The sequence below is a fragment of the Dermacentor andersoni genome, chromosome 1 (assembly GCF_023375885.2).
Source record: "Dermacentor andersoni chromosome 1, qqDerAnde1_hic_scaffold, whole genome shotgun sequence".
NCBI classification, from domain to species: Eukaryota; Metazoa; Arthropoda; class Arachnida; order Ixodida; family Ixodidae; genus Dermacentor; species Dermacentor andersoni.
The window spans coordinates 374,291,911-374,306,382 of NC_092814.1; the positions used below are offsets into that span (position 1 = coordinate 374,291,911).

General features: G+C 43.8%; 1 protein-coding gene across 1 annotated transcript in view; it reads right to left on the reverse strand.

The window, feature by feature from the left end:
* Window positions 1-14,472, reverse strand: part of LOC126518568 (protein GPR107) — a 126,923-nt gene that overhangs the window by 20,629 nt on the left and 91,822 nt on the right. Inside the window, exon 14 of the mRNA XM_072285866.1 lies at window positions 362-409. Within this exon, the coding sequence (XP_072141967.1) occupies window positions 362-409 (48 nt within the window). The remainder of the gene's footprint in view (window positions 1-361; window positions 410-14,472) is intronic.

A 14,472-nucleotide genomic window follows, 5' to 3' on the forward strand; every position in this document is an offset into this window, starting at 1 on the left:
TCTTCTTTGTTTGCTTATGTTCACCTATTAAAACACTATTCATGTACTGTACTACATGCCGAAATACTGCTATTGACTTGATTTTTCTTTCTCTTTTTTTTTTTGCTATATGTATCATTGCTATACCATGTATTGTACTAATTGTTGTAGTGCTGCTTTGACCCACCCTGTAACGGCCGACAGGCCAACAGTAGGCGTAAATAAAATATTTGCACTGTTTTCTCCAGCATAAAAAAGTCCCACAGAACATTTGTTTCAGTGCAAGAGGCCTTCACATGCTGGATGACACACTATTACAAACCGTTTGTACAGCAGCATTCAGATTATATTCCGTGAAGAACACATGACTTTTTTTGCTCACCTTCAGCAGAAACACAATTATCCTGGTGAAGTAGATGTAGCACACAATCTGCAGGAAGAGAATGAGGACAGATATATATATGAACCTGTGTAAATATGCAGATATTTTTTTTTTCTTTCTCACGCATCAAAATACAATACTTTCCAAGTGGCAAAAACAATACCACATAAGTACTTGGTTATGATAGATAAGCAAACAAAACAACTAACACCAAGAAGACTGAGCCAGAAATATTGCTGGAACTGGGACAAACACAGGTTGGAAATGCATAGATCAGGACTTTTACAGGGCCAAGGCATGCAGCTTTGAATACAGTAAGTTTCCGTTTATTTGACTACAGTTAATTAGATTTTTCGGTAGATTCAATCCCGACCAAAGGTCCCGGCCGGCGCCAATAAGTCTCTATGGGCATAAGCTTATGTTATTTCGATCTCAACATTAGCCTTTGCCAAATAAGCCCACCTTCACTGGCCAGCTTCGCCACAATACAGTGGTGTTATGCGAAGCATACACAAATTATTGCAGTGAAGCATACCAAGAATAGAAAGGGGACACTGTCACCAGACATAGTACGCATTTCTTAATTATACAGCACACACGTGCCGTCTTTAGTCATAGTACGTGCATCTAGACGCCTAATAAGGATCCTGGGCTCATAATAATAATACTCACAATTAATCATCATAATAAGGATACCAGGATTCAGAGCTGTTTCTGACGTTGCTGTGACCTTTTGCACCCTCGTTTCGGCCACCATGCAGGTCTCGTGTATGAGACCATTAACGGGGCCTAGTATGCGTTCTTTAATTACATGTGTGCACACGTGCCACGCCCCGAAAAGCAGAGAAAAACATCTGTGTTTTGGGAAAGCTAGCAAAAAGGATGGTGGTAGAATGAAAAAGCTCTGAAAGTCAAGCGGACATTTAAAGCCAACCTAAAGTTCTGACCCTACAGCTAGAATAGAACTGGCAGAACTTTCCAAGTTAATCAACAAGCGTAAGACAGCTGACATAAGGAAGTATAATATGGATAGAATTGAACATGCTCTCAGGAATGGAGGAAGCCTAAAAGCAGTGAAGAAGAAACTAGGAATAGGCAAGAATCAGATGTATGCGTAAAGAGACAAAGCCGGCAATATCTATCGAATATGGATAAGATAGTGCAAGTGGCTGAGTTCTATAGAGATTTATACAGTACCAGTGGCACCAACGACAATAATGGAAGAGGGAATCGTCTAGAGGAATTTGACATGCCACAAGTAACGCTGGAAGAAGTAAAGAAAGCCTTGGGAGCTATGCAAAGGGGGTAGGCAGTTGGGGAGGACCAGGTAAAAGCAGATTTGTTGAAGGATGGTGGGCAGATTGTTCCAGAAAAACTGGCCACCCTGTATACGCAACGCCTCCTGACCTCGAGCGTACTAGAATCCTGGAAGAATGCCAACATAATCCTAATCCATAAGAAAGGGGACGCCACAGACTTGAAAAATTATAGACTGATCAGCTTACTGTCCGTTGCCTACAACGTATTTACTAACACAATCGGAAATAGAATCAGGAACACCTTAGACTTCTGTCAACCAAAGGACCAGGCAGGATTTTGTAAAGGCTACTCAACAATAGACCATATTCACACTATCAATCAGGTGATAGAGAAATGTGCACAATATAACCAACCCTTATATATAGCTTTCATTGATTACAAGAAAGCATTTGATTCAGTCGAAACCTCAGCAGTCATGGAGGCATTACGGAATCAGGGTGTTGACGAGCCGTATGTACATATACTGAAAGATATCTATAGCGGTTCCACAGCCACCGTTGTCCTCCATAAAGAAAGCAATAAAATTCCAATAAAGAAAGGCGTCAGGCAGGGAGATACGACCTCTCCAATGCTATTCACAGCATGTTTACAGGAGGTATTCAGAGACCTGGATTGGGAAGAATTGGGGATAAGAGTTAATGGAGAATACCCTAGTACCTTGCGATTCGCTGATGATATTGCCTTGTTTAGTAACTCAGGGGACCAACTGCAATGCATGCTCCCTGACCTGGACAGGCAAAGCAGAGGGTGGGCCAAAAAATGAATCTGCAGAAAACTAATGTTTAACAGTCTCGGAAGAGAACAGCAGTTTACGATAGGTAGCGAGGCACTGGAAGTGGCAAGGGAATACATCTACCTAGGGCAGGCAGTGACCGCGGATCAGGATCAGCGTTGGCAGGCATTCTCAGATCATGAACAGCAGGTTGCCACTATCCCTCAAGAGAAAAGTGTATAATAGCTGTCTTACCAGTACTCACCTACGGGGAGGAAACCTGGAGGCTTATGAAAAGGGTTCTACTTAAAAATTGAGGACGATGCAGTGAGCTATGGAAAGAAGAATGATGGACGTAACGTTAAGGGATAAGAAAAGAGCAGATTGGGTGAGGGAACAAAGGCGAGTTAATGACATCTTAAGGCACGTTTATAGTCCGATGTTATCGGCGCGCGGGCGAGCGTCGTTCGCGGTCAGTCACGTACGTTGGTTGCGCTGCGCCAGCCGAGATGCCATCCCCTCTATACTTCAACGCGCACGCCGTCGGCTGCTATTTTCAGAGCATGCGCAGAACGTTCGCCAAGTCGCGCGCTGTCCGCAAAATCGTCTGCAGAGTTGTGTTGGCATCTTTTTCTTCGTGCGCAATGCATTGCGGTGCGAGAGTTCCGCCGACTTTGACGCGCGAATGGCTCAGGAGCCATATCGGTGGCGGGACCGTCGGGGCGCGTCGGAAGCCGCCGGTAACATTGGCTGCGCTGGTGCGCCCGACTATAGAGGGGTCGTTTTCGCCGACGTGGCGTAGCGTGGGCGCGCGCGGGCGTTACGTCAGACTATAAACGGCCCTTTAGTTGAAATCAAGGAAAAGAAATGGGCATGGGCAGGACATGTAATGAGGAGGGAAGATAGCCGATGGTCATTAAGGGTCACGGACTGGATTCCAAGGGAAGGGAAACGTAGCAGGGGGCGGCAGAAAGTTAGGTGGACGGATGAGGTTAAGAAGTTTGCAGGGACAACATGGCCACAATTAGCACATGACCGGGGTAGTTGGAGAAGTATGGGAGAGGCCTTTGCCCTGCAGTGGGCATAACCAGGCTGATGATGATGATGATGAAAGTTCTGAAGGCCTGTCAGTAAACTTATTAGGCATGTTGGTGCTTGTACTGTGACCAGAGAGGGTGCACGCGCATCAGCTGCACCCTGTGGCTGACGACTCGGCGTGGTGTAGTTCAATTGTGTGAGGCGAAACTGAATGCAAACTGAATGCACGTTTCGAACAACGATCTCCGATTGCACCCATGGTCACCAAAATCTCAAGCTACTTCTACTTGAATGTGGAAAACAATTGCTTCATTCCTACGGCGACAAGAGGCAAAATTCTGTGTGCTTGTTTTCCACCCAAGCAGCAAGTATTGTTTATCATTCTTTGTGGCTACACCCACTCTATCCGAGGGTTTTGCTTAATTGACATATGAAACTTGCATTCTGTAGCAGGTATTGTCGTGCAGAAGGCAAGATGTGAAACTGCAACTCAAAGTAAAGTTCAGTTTTCCCAAGTATGAAATTGCACTTGGAATAATTTTGTACTTCTCAATACCATACAAATCACTGGCAAGAGCCTTGTTGATTGTCACTTTTCTTTTTTTTGCACCATTGTTCCAGCATCAAAGCCGAGCTTCAATTTTTTTCACAGTCTGGTGCCACCCTGCAGTGTTTTTCTAAGCCACGCATCGCTGCTCAGAGAAATGTGCCCTGTCGAATCGCCACAGGGTTAGGAAATGATAAAAGGATCACAGCCGAGACTAAGAGTGATAGTTGGTTCAGAGGTTATGCAATACACCACGTAAGGAAGGACAGTAATGAGCCTGAGGTCAGAAAATATGTATGTGATGCTTCAGAATACTGCCTTCACATAAAGAGCTTGGTGAGTAGTTATAACAGCAAGCTTCTCCTGGGGGACTTGCACTGGATCCCTACTACTCACAAGCGCTCATGAACCCACACTGTATTGTCCCACAGGCAGTTTCCTACACAAATATGCATAAGTATCTGGCACAGGTTTCAGGCAGGCAAGAAGATTTACGAATGAAAGCCACAAAATATTGCGATTTTACATGCCAAAACCAGAATATGATTATGAGGCATGTTGTTGTGGGGGACTCTGGATTGATTTTGACCACCTGGGGCTCTTTGACATGCACCCAATGCACGGTACAAAGGCGTTTTTGCATTTCACCCCCATTGAAATGCGGCCGTCATGGCCAGGATTTGATCCCACACCTCGGGATTAGCAGCACAATGCCAAAGCCACTATGCCACCATGGTGGGTACAAACTCAAAAACAACAGAATGGCTGTTACTAACAAAAAAATTACTCCCCTCAGTTTCCCAGTATTCTTCTTGTTCATTGCGTAGTAAGAGTCTAAATTCTAGCAGCCTTGATGCTATCAGTTCACTTACGAGAGATTACAAGACAGTTGCTAGCTCCTCAGTTCACTTACTATGTGATGCTTGCAATTGAAAGGATGTTCCACTGCCACAGCCAAGAATGGCACTGGCTAACACTCATAGGGCTAGACCTAGTGCACATACACAAATATTAAGAAAGACGCACAAGAGAAATGCGCCGCAGTAGCTAAATGACAAGGCACTGCATAGGTAATGCGGAAGATGACGGTTTGCCTCCTACCTGCAATAAGTTGTCTTTTTGTCCACTTTCATTTTCCTTATTATTTTGACATTTTAATTAAATTAAAAACTATTTTTCTCCTATGCATTCCTTGGCTTTACTTGCATGCTTCATGTGATTATTGTTACAAAAACCAAGTCCCATGATTCTCCAGACTCTTCTCGCACAAATGTCAATAAGGTTCAGTTGCTTTATCCATTTGAATATGTACGGCTGAGTCACCCCCGTGTGCATAAGTGCTGTCAATAGAGTATTAGCATAGCGTGACAGTTTCACTGTTAGAAAAAAATGGTACAAAGAGTTGTGGAGTTAACCCTTTGGGAGTATTTTTTTCGCTATATACAACCCCCTATAATCGAAATTCTTTCCTGCATATTTAAAATTTTCAGACTGAAAAGAGTTGTGGAGTTAACCCTTTGGGAGTGTATTTTTTTCGCTATATACAACCCCCTATAATCGAAATTCTTTACTGCATATTTAAAATTTTCAGACTGAAAAGAGTTGTGGAGTTAACCCTTTGGGAGTGTATTTTTTTCGCTATATACGACCCCCTATGTTCGAAATTCTTTACTGCATATTTAAAATTTTCAGACTGACCTATTTCGAAAAAAAAAAAAAAATTACCGCTATTTTTTAGAGATCATAAAGTGACAACAAACATTTTCTGTAGGTAAACATGCATTGTTCATTCCTGAATACAGATATGCTTCCATAAATACTTTTAATACTAACAATAAAGAAGCACATAAACTAAAATATGTATATTCTGTTTCGTCATTTGGGTAGTCTGCATCGGAGGAATCAGCATGCGACCCAATTTTAGCAGAGCAACCAGCACGCAAGCCCATAGCATAATCAAACTGTGTGCGTGAGTGACACAAGAAAACTTGACGGTTGTGCACCTGTCAGAAAAACCAAACAAGTCAGAAACTTGCAGTAATCCTTCGTTCCATCGCCAATGAGAGGCAATGAGCTTTCGTGAGCCGAGTCTCGAGAAAAAAAAAATTCAGGCATGGCAGCATCGTTTGTATACGGTACTAGTGTTTGTACGTACCAGCGCGAACCTGTGAACAGATGTAATCGCACCTCTGTGAGCAGCAGACGGGCGAGCATCTAGTGGTGACCCTTTGAGAGGTTAGAAACCATATAGACATTAGTTTTAACGAGTGCAATGAACGAAAGCAGCCCGTGAGACGAAAGCAAAACTACCTGCCATGCACCCCCGCCACGCCGATGCCCGAGCGGTTATTGAAACGCCAGGATAAAGAAGCCATGGAATGAAAACCAAGAGACTACAAAGCAAATGAAACATTACTTGCATCCACTCAGGGTGGCAGCACTTCGGCAACAAAGAGTCGAAAAATTTGTGCGTTTTTCAAACCTACAGACGGCACCGTGAATCTATGGCCTTGATTGTCGAATGGTTAATGGGACCTTTCTTCAAAAGGTTTGGGCAATATGGCAATCAACAGAAATGAGGCACTTGACATAAATCTGTTTCTTGTGAGGTGGCCACCAAGGCCACGGTGCAAGCAACACTATCATACCAGCCAACCTGTGAGCTTTAAACTTGTAAATATTCCACGCGCTAGAGGGGGGCGGGAAGGATTGCATGCATTCTTAAGAACTTTGCCCTGAGCACGTACCTTTCCTGGCATGTGTACGTGCTTAACTGATGATGATTTAACTTTAGATGCAGCACAGAAGAAGCAGCAAACTTGGAACAGCTGAGACCGACAAGTAACACATTGACTTTAGATTGCAATGACTTTTTCAGTGACTTTGGTGTTGCTGATTTTACCTGCTTCAGCAACTATACTGAGTCAACTTGCTCAAAGCAAGTATACATTATAAGTATACAACTGCTTGCATTGCCACAAGAGGCACTGCAAGTACTACCATATTTACTTGCATAATGATCACACTCGCGTAGTGATCGCACCCCTGAATTTTGTCGTCCAAATTCAATTTTTTTTATTTCCCGTGTAATGATCTCACCCCGAACTTGCTGCAGCAATATGTCGTGTGCCACGTCTTGCTAATAATGATCGCGCTTACCATCTGTTGACTGCTACGCAAACAACTCTTCAAGACAGACCAAGCGGTCTGCACGCACCAGACATTCTTAAGCAGATGCCCCATTTCATTCCCTTCATCACTTTTCTGCACTTCCATGACAAAAAGAAAGCTACAACCAAACTTGCCTTTAATATGTGTAGGCTTTATAATGGCTGTGGTCAACAACAACAGCAACAAAGGCGTCTTTCGATTCTTCTCTTCTGCACTCGTGGGCACGCAACTAATCGCGAGCGGCAACGATAGTAGCCACATTTACACTGATACGTTAGAAGTGTACCTTATTCATATGCCGACACTTGTAACACAGCTAAGATATTCGCCCACTCTTAGTGAAAACGTGCCGTATTAGGATAGTAGTGAAGGCAAATGCCGCAGTTTCCGCAGCATTCCCGCCATGTGTTTCTACATCACTGGCAGCTAAGTGCGCCCATCTCCGTTTCTGTCCCCTCAAAGTGGACATGGCTACGTTATTGCCGCAAACTTGCCGATATTACCGATATTATTCATTACTGATACGGAAGAAACTGTTTCAATGCACGTAATGCACTCACAAGAAGACAAAAAATCTCGTTCGTCACGTTCGGCTTGCTCCGCCGGCTGCCATTTTTGTTTTGGTGTCCCACACTACATATAGCGGCAGCCGCCTATTTGTTGACCTGCTGTCATCCCGCAGCAATGCGGGATGAAATTTTTTTTTGTTCTTGCGGGAAATTTAACTCGCGTAATGATCGCACCCCTGAATTCGCGTCAATTTCTTTGACAAAGAAGTGCGATCATTATGTGAGTAAATACGGTATTACAATTCCTTGTTTGCACACATTTTTTTTGCAGTCTTGATCTCGTGGCACCCCATTTTAGAACCCCTTCAAAATTTTTGTGCAAACTAAGTTTATCTTCTGTAAAACATGGCACAAACATCAGTAAAATCGTAGAATCAGTCCAAATATGCAAACCTTAAAAAAAAAAAATATGGGAGAGGTGGCAAATATGTATTGTGCTACAATCACCAGCGCCCCACTACCAGGCCACCACATGGCGGCAGCAGTGGAAGAAGGGTTCCAAAGCTACTGCAAAACCTGGGCTACGTGCTCAAACATAGGTCATAAAACTCTTTACGGATGCTCAGAAACAACAACCGCTTAGTTTTTCCAGTAAAACATTAATTTGGTTTTACAGCATGTAGCTTTTCTTAAATCTTGATGAAATGACTGCAATAATTTAACACAATTCATGAAGTAAGCATAGCTACACTCGCCATAATGAAGCCTCAGAAACTATTTACGTCTCAAGACCATGCCACACATCAGCACAATCACACTTCAAGCAAGGGTTTCACACACACCAAGAACTTGCCTCACACAAACCCAAGATTAGGCACATTGGTTTTGACTACTTCCTGTCCCCATTTCAGTTAGGCACTTCATTTCACTCAATTCAAAGTGATTCTGAAGCTCCAAAACCATTATATAAAAAAGTATTGGTGTGCGAATATTGGGGATGTGAAATGTGTTTGTCTCGTAGCAGTGTCTAATTGGCTGTGGAATTCCACTACCAAACATGAGGTTGTGGGTTCAATTCCCAGCTGCAGTGGCTGCATTCAGCGAGTGGAATGAAAAATGCTTTTGCACTGTGCTTTCGGTGCACACCAAAGAACCCCAGGTGGTCAAACTAAATCCAGATCCCTCCACTAAGGTGTCTCTCTACCCTAGTGCTGCTTTTGAGTCATTAAACCCAGAGTTTTCTACAAAAATTGCTAGCAGGAACTCGGCCAGCTACGATGGAAATTGTCCAGCTACGATGGGAATGATGGGTAGTACAGTGGAATCTAGATGATATGATCACGGCTAATGCGAATTTCCGGATGATACAAATTTTTCTGTGGTCTCGGCCGAGCCCATTAGTTTGCAACGGGCTAGAGAATGGTTGTTACGAATTGATTTTCAACCCGCGTCGGTTGATACGAATAAACACCGCCCCACCGACAGCCGTGAAAGAGAACAGCGCGCAGTCACGTGATTTCTCCCTTTCTCTTTTGGTGCGGAGGCGCAGACGTGGCGCCGAACAGCGTGGAGGCCGCGACTGGGCGCGAAGAGTTTGAAGCAGTGGCACTTTTGTTGCTTTTGTGCTTTTCCTCCTTTTCCGCGTGCCATCGGACGGAGTGGCTGCTGTGCTTCGGGTTGCGTTATTTGTGTTTGCACCATTTTGCCTAGTCACAGCGAGCTATGTCTCGCAAGCGGAAAGCACGCTCCTTTAAAGAGAAATTAGACATTTTTCGAAAGGTCGATGAGGATCCCAAGAGGAAGCGGACGGAGTTGGCTAAGGAGCCAGGCCTCAAAACGTCAACACTGAGCACAATTGTTGCACAGCGAGACTCTATCATTAAAAATGTGCTTTTGTTCAACGTCAGCGCGAAGACCGCTCAGCACGTGAACCTTGAGGAGACTCTCCTGACTTTGTTTAAAGAAGTAACCGCAGCTGATGTAAATATTGATGGTAAAGTTTTGCGGGAGAAAGCGGACGAGTTTGCACTTGCTCTGCACATCAATGGATTCCAGGCCTCAGGTGGGTGGCTGCAGCATTTTAAGACTAGGCACGGTCTCGTTTATAAAAGCGTTTGCGGCGAAGCAAAAAAAGCTGACGAGGCAGTTGTATGTGACTGGCTAGCGAAGCTGCCATCACTCATCACGGGGTATGAGCCTCGTGATGTTTTTAATGCTGATGAGGCAGGTCTGTTTTTTAACCTGCAACCTGAGAAGAGCCTCTGTTTAAAAGGCGAAGCACGCAAAGGAGGCAAAAAAAGCAAAGAGCGCATTACAGTTCTCTTATGCTGTAATGCTGACGGATCGGAGAAACTTAAGCTCATGGTAGTTGGCAAGTTTCAAAAGCCCCAGTGCTTCAAGCGCGAGAGCCAGTTGCCCTGCGTCTATCGCACAAACAAAAAGGCGTGGATGACGGCGGCGCTGTTAGAAGAGTTTCTGTCGCTCCTTTACAGGAGGATGGCTTACAAGAATTGGAAGATTATTCTGTTTCTTGACCAGTGCTCCGCCCACCCGAGGCAAGTAACGCTTCAAAACGTCAAACTTGTCTTTTTACCCGCGAATACGACGAAGCACCTGCAACCCCTTGACACCGGGATTATAAAGAACGCAAAGCCCCATTTCAAGAGCCTTCTTGTGCGCCGCCTACTTGCAAAAATTGATCGAAAGGACGAAGGCGACCTGTGAATAAGCTTCTTGGACGCCACCCATTTTATAGCTATGGCATGGGATCAGGTAACTCCGACTGCCGTAGCAAACTGCTTCGGCAAATGCGGCCTTCGGGAGTCCAGAAGAGGTGCCCCCAGAGCCAGAACATACAGTTGAGGATTGGGAATGGCTTAATGTTGAGTGCACAGCTGATGACTTTTGCCCGGCAGATGACAATCTCGTCAACTGTGGTGTGCGCACGGTAGAAGATATTGTCGAAGAAGCCACATGCGAGGCTGCTGATTCTAGCGATGATGGCGACGATATAGATGTGGGCGAAAGCGAAGGACCACCACCGGCGTTTGAAACGCTGCACGCACTCGACGTTCTGAGGCGTGCTATGGCCGCGGATGAAATCAGCGACGACATGTGTACGCGTTTTTATGGATTTGAACAAAGTCTGCTAAGTGACCTGACAAAGAAAAAGAAGCAGAAGGACATTAGAGACTTATTCTTCAAGAAATAAATGCTTTTTATGTACGTGTGCCTGAGTAAGTTCACCTCTGACTCTTTAATTTAGCTAGCTTTAATTGTGTTTTGATGATACGAATTTCGGCTAATACGAATATTTTTTGTGACCCCGTGAGATTCGTATCATCGAGATTCCACTGTATACGGATTTGTCTAGTCTTCATGCTCACAGTTTCATACTTATTGTGGCTTTATTACATTTTACCTGCCTTTGCTGGCCTAAAGTTCCAAGCAATGTATTTTTCTAGATACAAGAAAGCAATGAAATGGCACGTACGTACATCCATTGCAAATTGTTGCACATATATATGTAATATTTTGTTGGTCATGATCAACAAAAGATCAAGCCAGAAGGACGAAGTCTAGGTAAATCCATGCACTATCCATTGGTGCCATGCTGGCTGGAATGCCATACCTGCAGCTCCTGTGGACACTATCTCTAGTAATGTAATAACGTCTAGCAATCATGGGAAACTCTATGGTTAAACCCAACTGATCAATTATTCTATGAAGTATGAATTTGTAGACTACCGTATTTACTTGAATATAATGTGCACTTTTTTCCAATAAAATGGGTTTAAAGATAGCCTGCATATTAGAATCAAGTACTACTCTAAATCTGCGTTATATTGCCATCGGCATTTCAAAATAGCCGCATCGCACGCGCTTCGAGCCTAGCTGCCGTAGCATTCTCCATGTGCTGTAGTATGTGTGCTTGGTTAGTGCACTGCCCGTCTCCCTGGTCTTCTTGTTTTCCGCATTTGCTCTATCAGCATGGAAGTGCCGACTGCATACTGAGTAATAATAAGACATGCTGAGTTCATCACGATGCCGCAATTAAAAGGAAAGTTATCACGTGTACGGAGACTTATGGAAATCGGGCTGCATCACGGGCGTTCGGAGTTCCCGAAACTTGCGTGCTGGACTGGTGCAAACAGGAGAAGCTTTCTACTCTGGCGGCTGCTACGCACGGCGCGGCCACGTGGCCCCTATCTTGAAAGCGATTTGTGATGGAGACAAGAGTCTGCGCATCTAGGTGCACTGCACTGTGTTCTTGTCGCTTAGTACGCGTTAAAGCGAAAATCTGCACAAAGGTCAATTCGCTCGCTCCTGCTACCGCACTTGCCCACTCCAGCATTTTGATAAACAGTTTCCGTGGTCATTGCTTGCTTGCTTGCGTATACGTGACATCATGCTTCTTAATTTAGTTAGTAAGCGAATGTTTAAAAGTTTATACGGCCGATAAAACTGCTATTCTTACTTCGCATATAACTGTCTACTAATTTGCTATCGTAATCGATGCTTCACCTTTCGTGTGAAACTGCGACTTTTCTTATTTATCACAACTTCAGTGTATTGGGAGTAAATATTTGCTTTTCCAAATGAAAGTTGCATTCCTGCACGAAATAAAGAGGTGCGCGATACTGTAAAGGATTTTTTTTTTTTTAGGTCGCGGCAAACGGGTGCGCATTAAAATCGACGACGGGTTTTTTTCCCTCCCTTTTCTTTAGTAATGGAAAACGGGTGCTCATTACAATCGAGGGTGCGTTAGAATCGAGTAAATATGGTAATTACTTTGATATTCAGTATTTTTTAAATAATCGATGTGACCGAGTGTCGAACATAAAATGACATCTAGAGACAGCACAAGTCAGACATTCATTAGTGATGAGAACTGGCGTGCTATTCTGGACATTGCCAAGTTTCACTATATTGTTGAATTTGCCGTCTTGTGAGCTCTGATTGGCCCGCAATGCTGCTACGGTTTCTCTGCTTGGCTTAAAACATCAACATGGTGGAATTCGACAGTATTCAGAATAGCATCACCTGCTTACTGGCAAGTCAAAGCACCTGCTGTTTGCTGTTAAGCTAACCCACCTAGAGATACTTATCCAGCTGTATGTAGCTCTATTAAAAGTGAAGGTGTTTTCTAGGATGCATGAGGTATTGCTGCTGCATGCGGAGAGCACTTATTGGGTGAGCATTTGGAGAATGTAAATTCCTGCACAAGAAATTCTGCTGGGTTAATAAAACACATCTCTAGTTTAACACATTAGTAAATTTTAAGTCGTGTTTGGTTTAGAAGGTTGTGCTATGTTTGGAAAACTAAAATGGCACATGACATTTTGTAATGTTCAGTTCCTGCTTTCATTTTTAGAGGGAATAAGCGCATTTTCAGCCGCAGGTTAAAACTGGCCATACTTTAAGGATCATACTTTAAGCACCACAAGGTCATGCGTGCTTTGTGTGACCTGCTATTTACAATTTTAGTGGTTGCCAAAGCAGCGCTGATTTTTCAACTGTCTCTTACTCATAAGCAACACACTAAGTGTGCACTAAGTGCAACATAAAATTAAGATACCGTATTTACTTGCATAATGATCGCACTTTCTGTAAAAAAAAAATTGATGCAAATTCAGGGGTGTGATCATTATGCGGGTTAAATTTCCCACGAAAAGGAAAAAAATTCTTTCATCCCGCATTTGCTGCGGGATTACAATAGGTCAAGAAACAGGTGGCTGCCGCTGTAACAGTGCGGGACACCAAAACAAAAATGGTGGCCGGCGGGGCAAGCCGAAAGCACCAAACAAGATTTTTTTTTCTTCTCGGGAGTACATTACGTGCATTGAAACAGTTTCTTCTGTATCAGTAATGAATAATATTGTTAATACCGGCAAGTTTGCGGCAATAACGTAGCCATGTTCACTTTGACGGGACAAAAACGGAGACGGGCGCACTTAGCTGCCAGTGACGTAGAAACACATGGCGGGCATGCTGCGGAAACTGCGGCATTTGTCTTCACTACTTTCCTAATTTGGCACGTTTCCGCTAAGGGTGGGTGAATATCTTAGCTGTGTTACAAGTGTCGGCATATGAATAAGATACACTTCTAACGTATCAGTGTAAACGTGGCTACTATAATTGCTGCTCGTGATTAGTTGCGTACCCACGAGTGCAGATGAGAAGATTCGAAAGGCGCCTTTTTTGTTGTTGTTGACCACAACGATTATTATGCCTACAAATAATAAAGCCAAGGCAAGCTTGGTTGTAGCTTTTTTTTTTTTTCATGGAAGTGCGGAAAGTGATGAAAGGAATGAAATGGGGCATCTGCTTAAGAATGTTCGAAGCATGCAGACCGCTTGGTATGTCTCGAAGAGTCACTCGTGTAGCATTCGACAGCATTCGACAGATGGTAAGCACAATCATCATTAGCTAGACTTGGCACACGACATACTATAGCTGCGGCAAGTTCGGGGTGTGATCATTACACGGGAAAGAAAAATATCGAATTTTGACGACAAAATTCAGGGGTGCTATCATTATGCAAGTAAATACGGTATATCACTCATGGGCTTCTCCCCTACCCATTCTGTCTTTACTGCCCCCACATGAAAAACCACATGGGAATTTGATCAGTTATTCAGGAGACTGATTTCATGACTAGTTTCACTATGCCATTGCTGTCGCGAAGCATGCCCAGTAGTAGTAGTCCTCAGCCGATTGGGGGCAACTATGGTAACGTGCATGTTCTGTTTGTATCATGACAAACCTGTTTAGTGCTCGAGATCAAAAGGCAGGAAGGTGAGAATAATAAGAT